The sequence below is a fragment of the Mirounga angustirostris genome, unplaced genomic scaffold, assembly GCF_029215605.1.
Source record: "Mirounga angustirostris isolate CCGP_5_RB_7025 unplaced genomic scaffold, mMirAng1.0.hap1 SCAF_13, whole genome shotgun sequence".
In the NCBI taxonomy this organism is placed as follows: domain Eukaryota; kingdom Metazoa; phylum Chordata; class Mammalia; order Carnivora; family Phocidae; genus Mirounga; species Mirounga angustirostris.
Window position 1 is genome coordinate 95,533,644 of NW_026991721.1, and position 15,132 is coordinate 95,548,775.

At 41.7% G+C, this 15,132-nt stretch overlaps 1 protein-coding gene across 1 annotated transcript; it reads left to right on the forward strand.

Moving 5' to 3' along the window:
• Window positions 1–1,932: 1,932 nt before the first annotated feature.
• Window positions 1,933–15,001, forward strand: MPZL2 (myelin protein zero like 2). The gene is made up of 6 exons (XM_045894927.3): window positions 1,933–2,156; window positions 3,364–3,530; window positions 3,806–4,016; window positions 6,748–6,895; window positions 10,786–10,861; window positions 13,165–15,001. The coding sequence occupies exons 1-5, from the start codon at window positions 2,099–2,101 to the stop codon at window positions 10,847–10,849; spliced, it is 648 nt and encodes a 215-aa protein (XP_045750883.1). The 5' UTR covers window positions 1,933–2,098; the 3' UTR covers window positions 10,850–10,861; window positions 13,165–15,001.
• Window positions 15,002–15,132: the final 131 nt, after the last annotated feature.

A 15,132-nucleotide genomic window follows, 5' to 3' on the forward strand; every position in this document is an offset into this window, starting at 1 on the left:
GCCAGCAAAGAGGATCAAGTTTCCTTCACTCCTTTTCTTTCAGGCTCCTGCAGCTGCACGATGCAGACCTACATACCAGAGAGCCTCTATTTTATCCCGTCACCATTTTGAAGATTTCCTCCAGCCTGCTGAAGTTTAGGTGGATCTCTGACCTAGACACTGACAAAGGAGCCACTCTGTTTTCAGGAACACTCACCTTAAGAAAACATTCTTGCTGGGACACTGCTGGTCTTCATTTGGGGTGGCACCTGGGTTTCTCTGTTCTAACAACTGTTTTTTTGTTGTTTACCGTTTTTCTTTTTCTCTTTCTTTCTTTCTTTCTTTCTTTCTTTCTTTCTTTCTTTCTTTCTTTCTTTCCTTCTTTCTCTCTCCCTCCCTCCTCCTCCCTTTTTCTTTTCTTTCCTCTTCCTTCCTTTTCTTTTTCTTTCTCTTTCTTTCTTTCCTTCCTTCCTTTTCTTTTTCTTTCTCCCTCCCTCCTCCCTTTTTCTTTTCTTTCCTCTTTTCTTTCTTTCTTTCTTTCTTTCTTTCTTTCTTTCTTTCTTTCTTTCTTTCTTTCTGTCTTTCTGTCTTTCTGTCTTTCTGTCTTTCTGTCTTTCTGTCTTTCTTTCTCCCTCCCTCCTCTCTTTTCTTTTCCCCACATGATCATGACATCTTTCTCCTGCTGCTTTTCTTTTCTTTTTGGCTTTTCTTTTCCACTTCTGTAATCTGCCTCTCCCTTGGTGGAATTTTCTTCCGTCTTTATGAGGTTTTACCTTTTCCAGTCAGCCTGACCCTTCCTCCCTTTTCTGGCCACTTCTCCATTCCAGGGTTTAATGAGATGTCAGGAATCACCAGAGTTTCTAGGTTGCTAATCTGGGGATTAGGGCAATTCGTTTCTGTTGAGGGTTAGACTCCTGCTCAAGCCTACTTCTTTACTTCAGGTGTAATCTTCCTTTGTCTTCTACTGCTTCTCAATGCTGCTTTGTTAATCTCGCACAATTAGCCACCCTCTTTCCAGACAAGGAGGCACCTTTTCTCATTTAAATTCCTCAGCTCTTCAGATTTTTCCGGACAGATGGCCGCCCTAAAAATGGCAGATGAAATCTGAGGCACAGCAAAGTTATTATGAAAACCTTTTCCTTGAGAGTCCTCTGGGTCCATGGTTCACTTTGGGTGTAATTTTGCGGCACGAGCATTAGACTTAAGAGTCAGGAAAGTTCCAGTTTTACGACCTGTTGGCTGTGCAACCTTGGGCAAATCACTTACTTTCTCTGGGCTCTTAGTATCCTCTCTGGAAAAATGGGAACGCTTCATGGGAATATTGGGGAGGTGAACTGGATTGAGATAGTAGGCTAAATGAGCAGGGACGATGTCCTGCTTCTTAAAGTTCTTCAAAGTGAAGGGGTCATTAAACATCAAGATTTGTTTGGGTCCGTTTATTTCAGGGGTGTGTCAGGAGAAAGCCACAAGCTAGGAAAGGCGCAGAGATGCATGTGGGTAACATTTAACTAAAAACTGAGGGTATAAGCTGTAGGACTTTTTGTCCGGAGCGGGTCTTGAGACATTCGGATTGTTTTGGAGTCGTGTGAATCCGGTCTAGGCTCCTGTGGCCCCAGGGAGGTGCTTTGGGAAGCAGAGTCACTGCGAGGAGATTTCAACATTCACTTCCCAGGCCAGCGAGAAGCCTGCTTAGAAAACAACAGTGTGTGCGGGGGGCCAAACCCAAAGCTGCTGGGCCGTTCCAGGCTGGTACCGGCTCCTCTGGCTGTCTCTGAGGCCATCCAGAGGCCAGAGCCCCATCAGACGGACTGGGACCTAGAGAGCAGACCGCAGGGCTTGGAACTAAATGCAAACTGCTTGTAGCATAGAGGGCGGGAGGGAGGAAAGGGAGGAAAGGGAGGAGGGCAGCAGGCAGCTGGCCCCACCTTTCATTCCAGCGAAGTGCACCAGCAGAGCCGGGATGAGTCACAGGCACTGGCGCTCAGCTTCCCAATAGGTGAGGGACCGGCTCTTCTCTCGGGGAAACCGCGGCGCTCGTCCTTACCGGCGTGGCCTTGGCTGGGAGCTGGAGCCCTCGGTCTGCCCGGTCTGGTCTCCGGGGCCAGGGCTGGGTTCCCTCATGTATGGCAAGAGCCCTTCGTGTGCTGGGCTGCTTCTCCTTGGCATACAGCTCACAGGTAAGGGCTGGCGGGCTTCTCTCGGCATTCGCTCCTTCCCTGCCTACCCCCCCAGAGTTAGCTAAGTGTCTCCCAAGTCGCCAGCGTTCTGTTGGGGAGCCTGAGCCACAGTGACAGTCCCTTCTGGTTTTGACTTCACTTTGAAACTGAAGTTGGTGGGTTGTTTTTGGAGAACTGATTTCGGACAAACGGGTTTAGATGTGTTTCAGCTGCTAGTGATTCCGGCACAGAGAGGGCTTTCTAATCTCAGGTTACAAACCCTTTTTTGTTTGTTTCTTTTTCCGTGTGGCTACTCTCAACCTCCCACTGCAGGCAGGACTTGGCACTGGGATTTCTGTGTGTGGGTCTTGTCTGGGACTTGCGGTAGCCCTGGAAAAGCTGAGAATTTCAGGAGAGAGCACCCCCCCCTCCATAACTTTGAAACTGGCCCAACGTGCAGGTTCTCAGTGTAAATATCACGGTAAAAAAAATGCCACGTGGTATAGAGGTTCCAGGCGTGCAAGCAGAAGCTGGCCTGGGTTGACGAATTCAATTTCTGCAGAAGACTAGGAACAGTATGGGGCGCCTGGGTGGCTCCGTTGGTTAAGCGACTGCCTTCGGCTCAGGTCATGATCCTGGAGTCCCGGGATCGAGTCCCGCATCGGGCTCCCTGCTCGGCAGGGAGTCTGCTTCTCCCTCTGACCCTCCTCCCTCTCATGCTCTCTGTCTCTCATTCTCTCTCTCTCAAATAAATAAATAAAATCTTAAAAAAAAAAAAAAAGACTAGGAACAGTATGAAATCATGACCTAACAAGGACCCTTTCTGGACAACTTAGAGGGGACCACGATACACACAATACGTAACGCTTAATCTGAATACATGTCTAATTCATGTTATGATTAGTTTTGATTTGTTTGTTTCTGCTTTCAATTTTATTTGCCGACGTCTATAGTTTGCTAGAACAGTTTGCAGTGGGTACCGTGAGGCTGGGGTATGGTACCGTGGCGAAAGTGAGCACTAAGAAGTCTCGCTGGGTGGTATTTTTAGTTCTGTGGCATGGGAAGGCCACAGGTGCATGGAGGTGGGAGTATGCAGACTCAAGATGAAGTAAGTCTGAGAGCTGGGGCATCTCAATTCGGTTTCGTGCCGCACTCAGACATTTATTTTGGCAGTGTCCGCAGAAATTGTCTTAATCCACATTTTCCCTTTTCCTTTTCTTTGCGGCAGCCCTTGAGCCGATAGCTGCAGTGGAAATTTACACCTCCCAAGTGCTAGAGGCTGTCAATGGGACAGATGTTCGGCTAAAATGCACTTTCTCCAGCTTTGCCCCTGTGGGTGATGCTCTGACAGTGACCTGGAACTTCCGGCCTCGAGATGGGGGGCCTGAGCAGTTTGTAAGTAGATTGTTGTCATTGGCTGGGAGACCCTTGGCTGGGAAAATAAGCCAGTCTGTTTCTCTTTGCCCTTCCTGTGCTTTTCTTAGCAACAAATGCAGGGCAAAGCTGAGAAACAATTCTTGGGACAGAGAGATAGAACTGAGAGGTCCATCAACAGGAGAGCACGAGGTTCTTGGGGGAGAGCTGCAGATGGGGCAGTGAGGCTGGCTCCCTCCATCTCAGCCTCCTTGCCCACGTACTGAAGAAGACCTTTGGCCACTTCTCCCTTCTAGGTATTCTACTACCATGTGGATCCCTTCAAACCCATGAGTGGGCGTTTCAAGGATCGGGTGGTCTGGGACGGGAACCCTGAGCGGTACGATGTCTCCATCATCCTGTGGAAGCTGCAGTTTAGTGACAATGGGACATACACCTGCCAGGTGAAGAACCCACCTGACGTTGATGGGCTGATAGGGGAGATTCGGCTCAGCGTCGTGCACACTGGTAGGTCGGGCAGGGGAAAACGGTTTGGGGAAGCGTAAGAGCTTGTAGAAAAGAGAGGGGTAATCTTTTGTGATGGCTGAAAGGGTAGAGAGCAGGGCTAGCCCTTCAGATCCGCAATCCACAGAGGGAGACTGAAGAGTGGCGGGGTAAAAAGAGAAAGGCTTTGTTTGGCTGTGGAAAGAAACACAAAGTTAAGCAAACGGACCAGGGAATCTGTTACAGAAATGGCATTGAGATTGGAAAAGAGAGAGGAAGCAATTCTCTGATAAAAGACTAACAATAGATCCATTCATTCACTCATTTATTCACCAGGTACTTATTGAGTACCTACTCTGTGTCAGGCAGTGTCCCGCACTTGACCCATACTAGCTCATTCAACTCACACAACTACCCTAGGCGGCAGATACCAATAACAACAGCTCTCCTTTATTAAGTACTCCCACATGCCAGGGGCTTTGCATACATTAATCTTTATATATCACATCAGCTTCTTGTGCTCTTAGTGCTCCACATTTTACTAATGAGGAAACTGAGGCTCACAGAGATTAAGTCACTTGTCCAAATTCATGGAGCTGATACATGGAATCATTTAGAACTCAAACCCAAGCATCTTTGACTCCAAAGCTGTACTCTAAACGAATGTACTGTATTGCTTGCAATCCTGTAAAGGCAAACCTGGAAACTGCCAGATAACGAAAAGCAAAGACCATAAAACTTCTGAGTTGTAAATCTGGGTTTGAGCCACTGTTATCATTTACCAACTGTCAATAAATCTTTTTTTCTCTCCTTACAGTGAGAATAATATAGCAAGGATTATGGTGAAGATAAAATGAGATAATAGATGTAAAAATTCCCCAAACTCTTGACTTGCACTGAAAGAAATATTTGTTTGCATTGAAAATTATAATAGCTACCACATATTGAGTGTTTATTATGTGCTGGCACAGCATGGAAAATTTACACAAATTTTTTTTTTTTACTTTATTATTTTTAGTGATCTCTACGCCCAGTGTGGGGCTCGAACTCACAACCCTGAGATCAAAAGTTGTGTACTCTTCTGACTGAGCCAGCCAGGTGCCCCCAGGAATAGAATTTTTTAAATAAGAACTCAAGAAATGGATATTGTTACCCCTATTTAATACCCTGAAGAATCTGAGGCTCAAATAAATTAGTTACCCCAAATCACACAGCTAGTAAATGGTGGAGCTAATATTTTGATCTAACTCTCTCTGGTGCGTGCTCTTAACCAACACATAATATTACTACCCAAAATGTATAAGCCTGTAAAGTGGTAGGATTTCCTCCTTTCATTCCTAGTATCATCCTTCGGGGGCCCCATCAATAGGGCTGTGTGACCTTGGAGAAGTCATTTGAGTACCGAAAGACGTATTGGAATGTCCTGGGACCTCAGTTTCTGAATTCATCTGCAGCTAACCTGCATGAACAGGTTAGACAAGAACACATGGTTCTTACACATACTGCGATCACTACCCTGAGAATCTAGTGAAAGCCATGTCTCTGCTTCCCAGAAAAATGTACACATACACACAAAATGACATGGAGTTTGTGGGCTTATGGCTCCCCTCTATCCCTGTCCTCCTTCACAGACTCCAGGCTGGGAACTCCTGGGCTAGACATTTCTCTAATGTCTTTTCTGGCTCTGAGGGTTTACTGAAGTTTATTTAATTTTTCTTTTTTTAAAGATTTTATTTATTTTTTTGTCAGAGAGAGCACAAGCAGGGGGAGCAGCAGGCAGAGGGAGAGGGAGAAGCAGGCTCTCCACCAAGCAAGGAGCCCAATGCAGGACTCGATCCCAGGACCCTGGGATTATGACCTGAGCCGAAGGCAGATGCTTAACCGACTGAGCCACCCAGGCGTCCCTTTATTTAATTTTTTAAAAAAATGATTTTATTTATTTATTTGAGAGAGAGCACAGAGGGAGAGGGAGAAGCAGACTCTCCGCTGAGCAGGGACTCGGGGCTCGATCCCAGGACCCCTGAGATCGTGACCTGAGCCGAAGGCAAATGCTTAACCGACAGAACCACTCAGGAGCCCTGGGTTTACTTAAGTTTAAATCAGAAATCTGACTAAAAGACACGGGACCCAGGCTTCACAGATTCTGCCTGGTTTAGGGACCTTTCCCTCTAGGTTCCCTCTTGTTTCATTTTATCTACTAGACTATAGTTACTGATTTACTTGCCTGTCTTCCCGGTGGGCATGAGTTCCTTGAAGGTAATATCTTTTTTGGCTTTGTATTTCCACTGCAATGTCTGAACATAGTAGGCCCTTAATAAATTGGAATAAATGACTGACTGAATGCCAGAGGTGAGAGGGAATTGAGGAGAAACCGTTTGGGCGCTGGGTTTGATGAGGTCAGCCATAACCTTACCCCACGAGGTGGTTCAACTGGCTCAGTAATTCTCCAAGTTTCAGCCTGCATCAGAATCACCTGGAGGACAGGTTAAAACAGATGGCCTGGCCCCTGCCATTGTGGAGGTGCCTGATAATTTGCATTTCAGTTCTTAAGAGTTGCTGCTGCTCCTGGGACCGTAGTTTGAGAACCACTGAAGTAGTCTTGTAGCTTTCTTATTGCTCCTAGAGTTCACAAGGTAATACGGTAGGAGAAAGGAAGCTTGCATTTAATGATGAAAATACATCCTCCTTCTCGCGTTAGATTTCATCACGTCCCTTCTCTTTTTAGAAACATGAGATCCACTTTTTTTCCTTACAGTCCGCTTCTCTGAGATCTACTTCCTGGCCCTGGCCATTGGCTCTGCTTGTGCCCTGATGGTCATCACAGTAATTGTGGTGGTCCTTGTCCAGCATTTCCGGAAGAAGCGCTGGGCTGAGAGAGCTCATAAAGTGGTGGAGATAAAACCGTAAGGCTGGGCAGTTCTGGGAAGTCTTCTTCTAACACTCTTTTATCATGATTCTTGGTATTTTACACTTGGGCTAAATGATTGTTGAACAGATGTTCTTCACTCTGAGTAAGTCTTGTGAAAGAATTCGAATTCACAGGATGGATAAATTAGGGTGTGATTTAGTAACTTTAGAAAAGCTTTCTTAATTAATTTCACAGAAGGTTTCATTATAGGCTTTATTATGGAGGATTTGATATTATCAGAATCTGCTTATATAAAACTTTTCTAGGACATTCCTTTACTTTTATTTATTTTTTTGATTTTTTTAAAATTTTATTTACTTATTAGAGAGAGAGAGAGCATGAGAGGGGGGATGGTCAGAGGGAGAAGCAGACTCCCCGCCAAGCAGGGAGCCCGATGTGGGACTCGATCCCAGGACTCCAGGATCATGACCTGAGCTGAAGGCAGTCGCTCAACCAACTAAGCCACCCAGGCGCCCCGGACATGCCTTTACTTTTAATTTAAAGTGTATGTTTGTAAGGACCACTGGGCAGTCAGCAGGGGCGCCACCAATCAGTGCCTAGGAAAGTCAGCCATGCTGATAGAAGGTGCTCAATAAATATGTATATTTTTTGAGATGAAATATACCTACCATAAACATTCACCTTTTTAATGTGCGCAGAGTTGTGTGACTATCACCACTGATTCCAGAATTTTCATCACCTCCAAAAGAAACTCCATGCCCTTTAGCCATCACCATTGTCCCCTTCCACCTGCCCCTGACAACTACTAATCTTTGTCTCTATGGATTTGCCTATTGTTCAAAGGTGAGGAGAACGTAAAGTGCCCCCAAACTGAGAAGGCACTTTGACACGAAAAGGAAGTAGGCAACTCCATGTAGAATACACAGAGTTTTATGCTGAGTGACTTACTGACAGGGAGGATCAAGAGGACTGCCATCCTCTTGTCCAAGAGGACTAGCAGCACAGCTAGTCACCTCCGAAGTCCCATGTTTTAGTTTGATGGTTTTATTTATTTATTTATTTGACAGAGAGAGCACAAATAGGCAGAGCAGTAGGCAGAGGGAGAGGGAGAAGCAGGACCCTGGGATCATGACCCGAGCCCAAGGCAGACACTTAACCAACTGAGCCACCCAGGTGCCCCTAGTTTGCTGGTTTTAAAGGAGCAGGATGTGTGGGGGCGTGTTCGCATACATGTGATTGATCGCTAACGTTTAACAGACCTTGTGGCACCACGTGTGACTCTGCAGAAACTATGTTATCTGCACCAGTATCTTGATGGGCCCATTGAAATCCAGAATAGGCTCCCTGGACATTCTGGTTTTGGAATGTGAGTGTGGAGTTTGAACATTTATCTTTTTTTTTTTTTTTTTTTTTTTTTTTTTTTAATACATTTTATTTTGGGCTTTTAGTTTTTTTCCAAATAAGCTTTAAGAACATTTTGTATTATTTTGAAGTGTTAAAATTCTAATTAGAATCATAATTGATGTATGTATAAATATTATATATACATGTATATATGAACATTTATCTTTTACATTACATCTTATACAATACTCTAGAACATGTAGCCCTGAAGAGGTCATCAAGCAGACTACAATAAGATGGTGGGTCAAAGATGGAGTCAGTATGGCCAGCATTTCTACACCTATTCTGGACATTTCATATAAATGGATAATCATACAGTGTGGCCTTCTATGTCTGCTTCTTTGACTTAGTATAGTATTTTCGAAGTTCATCCGTGTAGAGCGTATAGTAGTAGTACTTCATTCCTTTTTATGGCTGTATAATATTCCATTGCATGTACATACCACATTTTGTTTATCCATTCAATTGATGGACGTTTAGATTTTCTCTACTTTTTGGCCAATATGACTAATGCTGCTATGAACGTTTATTTATAAATTTTTGTGTAGGCATATGTTTTCAACTCTCCTGGGTATATACCTAGGAGTGGAATTATTGGAACATATGGTTACTCTATGTTTACCTTTTTGAGGAATTGCCAGACTGTTTTCCAAAATAGCTACACCATTGTATACTCCCACCAGCAACATATGAACTTCTAATTTGTCCATATCCTTCAAGATATTCTTATTTTATTTTATTTATTTATTTGAGAGAGAGATAATGAGAGACAGAGAGCACGAGAGGGAAGAGGGTCAGAGGGAGAAGCAGACCCCCCGCTGAGCAGGGAGCCCGATGTGGGACTCGATCCCGGGACTCCAGGATCACGACCTGAGCCGAAGGCAGTCACTTAACCAGCTGAGCCACCCAGGCGCCCTAATTTGTCCATATCCTTGACAACACTTGTTGTCTGACCTTTTGATTATAGCCACCTAGTGGGCGTGGAGTGGCATCTCACTGAGGTTTTGATTTGCCTTTTCCTAATGACTAATGATGTTGAGCATCCTTCCATGTGTTTATTGGCCATTTGCATATCTTTTTTTTTTTTTAATATTTTTATTTATTTGTCAGAGAGAGAGAGAGCACAAGCAGGGGGAGTGGGAGAGGGAGAAGCAGGCTTCCTGCTGAGCAGGGAGCCCGATGAGGGACTCGATCCCAGGATCCTGGGATCGTGACCCGAGCTGAAGGCAGACGCTTAACTGACTGAGCCACCCAGGTGTCCCGGCCATTTGCATATCTTATTTGGAGACCTATCTATTCAAATATTTTGCCCATTTTCAAGTTGGGTTGTCTTTTGTGGGTTGCCTTTTCACTTTCTTCTTCATGTCCTTTGAAGCACAGAACTTTTTAATTTTGATGAAGTCCAGGGGCGCCTGGGTGGCTCAGTTGGTTAAGCAACTGCCTTCGGCTCAGGTCATGATCCTGGAGTCCCGGGATCGAGTCCCGCATCGGGCTCCTTGCTCGGCAGGGAGTCTGCTTCTCCCTCTGACCCTCCCCCCCTCATGTGCTCGCTCTCTCTCATTCTCTCTCTCTCAAATAAATAAAATCTTTAAAAAAAATAATAATAATTTTGATGAAGTCCAATTCATCGATTTTTTCTTTTGTTGCTTCTGCTATTGGTGTCATATCTAAGAAACCACTGCCTAACTCAAGGTCGTGAAGATTTATGCTTGTTTTCTTCTGATTTACAGTTTTAACGCTTCCAGTAGGTCTTTGATTGATTTTGAGTTAATTTTTGTATATGGAGTGAAGTAGGAGTCCAAATTCATTCTTTTGCAATTGCAGTTTTTCAGTTGTCCCAGCACCATTTGTTTCCTTTCCTCAAGAAATATTTACTGAAGGGGTGCCTGGGTGGCTCAGATGGTTAAGCGTCTGCCTCCGGCTCAGGTCATGATCCCAGGGTCCTGGGATCGAGTCCCACATCGGGTTCCCTGCTCCTTGGGAGCCTGCTTCTCCCTCTGCCTCTCTCTCTCTCTGTCTCTCATGAATAAATAAATAAATAAATCTTAAAAAAAAAAAAAGAAATATTTACTGAAGTAAATAGAATTGATTTTAAGAAGCCCAATGAACCCAACTCTGATGTTAGGGTTTGACTACAAAGCAATAAAGATGGCTTCTAGGTCAACACAGATTTTTTTCTTTTTTCTTTTCCGAATAAGGATTAGAGGATTAGAGGCTGGAACTAATGATAAACTAAGGTGTCTGCTTTAACTCCTTCAGGTTCCCAAATTGTATCCCCATCTAAAAGTATTCTGAAGCATGTAGAAGTTCAGAGACCCAGGGTCATGTGGAGGCATGTGTATTATTAGATAGATGGCACCGGTGGTTTAGCTCTCTGTAAGCTTGGATCTATTCCCAGATGCATTTAATGCTTCCCAAAATATGGGAGAAAATACATCGCCCAAAGCTTTCTTTCTAAGATTTACCTCCCTTGCTTCTTGTCATTTTCACCTGACATTGGTTTCTACTTCTTTGTTACAGAAAAGAAGAGGAAAGGCTCAACCAAGAAAAAAAGGTCTCCATTTATTTAGAAGACACAGACTAACGTTCTTAGATGGTGAGGCTCATAAATGAGTTGATTTCTTTCCTTAGCTTTCTTGTCTGGCCCATCTCTAATGTGGATCTCCCAGATTTTAGGACTTCTACATGAAATTAGATGTTAGGTGTTTTCTACGTGAAATTAGAGGAGCTGGGTCGGGGAGATAAAAGTCTTCTATTAGTGTCATGTACAGCTTCCTCTTTGAGTGTGTTTTGTGCAAAGGATGAGGCAGTGAGACCCTACTGCCATGGAAGATGGGAGAATTCTAAGATTATTTGAGGCTTGGTGGTTATGTTTACCCTGACCAAGAATAATAAATTCACTTTCAACATGTAAATAAATCTTTATTTTTTTATTTTATTTTATTTTTTATTTATTTATTTTTTTAAAGATTTTATTTATTTATTCATGAGAGACAGAGAGAGAGAGAGGCAGAGGGAGAAGCAGGCTCCCAAGGAGCAGGGGGCCCCATGCGGGACTCGATCCCGGGACTCCAGGATCATGACCTGAGCCGAAGGCAGACGCTTAACCATCTGAGCCACCCAGGCGCCCAAATCTTTATTTTTTTAAATGAAAGAAGCAATATCTGCTTGTTTTATTTTATTGTAAACCAATTGTGGCGTCAAGAGAATAACTCAACGGGTATGTCTGACATTTTGGCGGAAATTTTATACTACTTGGAATGGATTTCAACTCCTTTCATCTAGTTATTGGGACTATGAATCTAATTTTAGTAGTGTGTAGTTTTATTTTTCTAGTTTTCAGGTTTATTATGCTTAAAGGGTAAGATGATTTATTTTTCATATGATCAGAATTTTTCCTATTCTCCGAAGCAGGTCCACTATTATTATTTGCAAAAAGAGTCACATTTTTGTAAACTAAAGCTTCAGGGAAAGCCCTCAAGGATTTATAAAATAGAATACGGAGAGAAATGATTCTATTGTAAACCCAGAAGAATCTAGTATCAGAGAGAGATTTTACCAAGGGCTATTGTCTTTTTAAAGCCAAGCAGATTCTCTAACAAGTCAGGGTCATGGAAAATAAAGATGGAAATGAAAAGAAATGTAAAGAACTAACACAATCGAGTGCAATGTGACTGGATGTCCTCACTGGATGGATACTAGTTTTTTTTTTTTTTTTATTCTTATGTTAATCCCCATACATTACAACATTAGTTTCAGATGAAGTGTTCCATGATTCATTGTTTGTGCACAACACCCAGTGCTCCATGCAGAATGTGCCCTCCTCAATACCCACCACCAGGCTAACCCATCCTCCCACCCCCCTCCCCTCTAGAACCCTGTTTGTTTTTCAGAGTCCATCGTCTCTCATGGTTCGTCTACCCCTCCGATTTCCCCCGCTTCATTCTTCCCCTCCCGCTACCTTCTTCTTCTTCTTTTTTTTTTTCTTAACATATATTGCATTATTTGTTTCAGAGGTACAGATCTGAGATTCAACAGTCTTGCACAATTCACAGCGCTTACCAGAGCACATACCCTCCCCAGTGTCTATCACCCAGTCCCCCCATCCCTCCCACCCCACCCCCCACTCCAGCAACCCTCAGTTTGTTTCCTGAGATTAAGAATTCCTCATATCAGTGAGATCATATGATACATGTCTTTCTCTTTTTGACTTATTTCACTCAACATAATACCCTCCAGTTCTGGATGGATACTAGTTTTAACAAACTAGTTGTAAGAAGATTTTGGTGGGGAGGGCAGTTGGGAGGCTTGAATATGAAAATTTTGGAAAATGGATAATGTTAGGGAATTACTGTTAATTTTTATCAGGTATAATAAAGATTTTGTGGTTATAGAAGAGAATGTCCCTATCTTAAATATACATTTATATATAATATACATTTATTACATATAAATTTATATATGTATTTATATATAACAAATTAAAAACCAAATAAATATATGGCAAATAATACAAAAAATGCTTTAAAATTAGGTAATGGGTGAATTCTATACACTGTCTTTTCTACTTTTCTGTGTGCTTGATTTGTTTATAATAAAAGGGGAGAGAGAGAGAGAGAAAGAGAGAGAGAGAGAAGGCATGCATGTGTGTGAGTGAGCTATGGATCATCCAAGTGTCCATGCAAGGCAGAGGCTACGAATTAAGGAAATTGACACTGAGAACTATGTAACAAGGATCAGGAAATATCTTTTAAAAGTTGAATTAGGAGAACAAGTACATTAAGAATATTTTCCTTCACAGTGGCGAACATATCTAATAATATATGTGTAATGCATAATTCCAGGTATCTCTATGCACTCTTCCCAAATGCATTATCCATTTAAACTTTTGTATTTCAGAAAGCTGAAGATTCCCAAGAACAAGAAATTTAGGATAAGCTGAAGTTGATGGAAGCTTTTCTTTGGCTTTTCCAGTTGTGACCTGTCTTCCAAGCAGCTCTGCAGTACATAACCATCTAGATGAGCAACATCTCTCTGGAGCTGGCAAAGGCCCTCTTGAGCAGATACCAACAAACTCACCCACAGTCTATTACTAAGGTTTTATTTAATTTCAAAGTGCAAATATTTTTCAAATGCCCATTATTAGCCTTTTATGCTAAGAAGCTACATTTTTGCCCTTAAACACTCCTTGTGGATTCTTAATTGTACACACATACATTGGTATCAAATGAGATGAGAGCCAATTTGTCTGTCATGACGTTTCCTTTAACATACTAGTTTCTTTAGAGTAGCACTTTTGCTACTTAAGTTAATGTGTTTACTCTTTCCTTCTCACTCTTAATTAAAAGTGAGCTAATTCTCCCAGCTGTTTTTGATTGATTAACAGTAAATCTTAAGTTTAAACTGTTAAAAGAACAGTTTGATTTTTTCCTGACTGTCCTTAAGTATGGGACACATCTTGTTTTATTGAATTTTTTTCAGCATCCTAAATAATGTTTTTTGTTTTGTTGATCCAAGTTTTATAATAGCACAAATCTAAATCACAGAGTAGCTAGAAAAGTTTATAAATGCTTATAGATTGACAAATGCCACCCCAGGATGAATCACTTGTCACCCTTTTTTTTCTATGTTGTGAAAAACAACCAAAAGTGCAGGTTTTTCATGAGCGGTGAATACTGTTTAGCTTACTATTCAGTTATCTATAACAACAGAACAAAATCTAAGTTCACTTGCAGACTGGAATCATTAAGCAGTTACATGGAAGGATTCTGAAATAGTACATTACAACTGTAAAAATTTAGGGCTGGTGAAAAAAATCAACCCTATATGATGATAATTTTGTACAGTGTTATATAAAGCTCTGAGAACTGGATGATGATATTTATTTTTTTTCCTTTTCTTTATCTTGTTTTTGCTTTAATTTACTTGCTTACTTTGTGGGAGGGAGGATTTGGTATGGGGCAAAGAAATACCAAAACTAATAATATGAAACCAGCTTTATTCGTTTTTTCCCTTATACTAGGAGAGAAAGCAAACTTTATAAGTGGGCTATGGAAAGAAGAGTGCTTTTTAAAGTGTTTAATCTCCCATTGTCTTTCCACACTTAAGCTATAGCAGCATTTGTTCAAAATGTACAAAACATCTGAAAGTTTAGTTGCTCCCTCTCCCCCATCTTTATAGTCTAATATTTTCAGTTTTTACTGACTGGGCCAAAGATGTTCTTCCTTTTAACAAACTGGAATTTTCAAATAGTTACCTGTAGTTAAAGATGCTGAACTTTGATATTTTTTTCGGGTATTTAAAAATAGTTGGTACAATTTACATATGAACCTTGATTCTGATTCATTCCATACCTGTCTCATTTTGTCTTTTACACTAAAAAAGTAGTCTTAATACTTAGTTTTGAAACTAAAAGTTAGATTTAGGGTCTATATTACCTTTAACTCACATTTTCTATTTTTCTCCATAATTCAGCCTTTGAAAATAACATAATATTTTTCCAAACGGATGGCCTGGATGATGTTCCATAAGTGTAATGAACAAGTGGTTAAAAACTCCTGGAAAGTCTTTTCCATTAAAACTTGTAGCTTGTGTCTTGGCTAAATATTCAGGGGTTAATATGACCCTGTTGTTCACTGTCTTCTTCCTAAAGATAACTTTTGTATTGTAATTTATTTTTTATTGTGCCTTAAACACATCTGTAAATAACCTTTAGTAATAAAGAATTATCAATTATATAATTCGCTTATATACAAATCTAAACATTTTACACAGCAAGTACCAAAAACCAGATGGTTATATATTTTATCTTTACTGAGGAGTTTCCTTAGAAGGAGGGAGTCTGGAAGCCGATGATGGATAAAATTA

What these genes read in the sequence shown, in the direction of transcription:
- MPZL2 (XM_045894927.3), top strand. Translation starts at nt 2,099, where the DNA reads ATGTATGGCAAGAGCCCTTCGTGTGCTGGGCTGCTTCTCCTTGGCATA. An exon ending in CCTTGGCATACAGCTCACAG is followed by an intron (nt 2,157 to 3,363) that starts GTAAGGGCTGGC and finishes TCTTTGCGGCAG; the next exon opens with CCCTTGAGCCGATAGCTGCA. An exon ending in GCTCAGCGTCGTGCACACTG is followed by an intron (nt 4,017 to 6,747) that starts GTAGGTCGGGCA and finishes TTTTCCTTACAG; the next exon opens with TCCGCTTCTCTGAGATCTAC.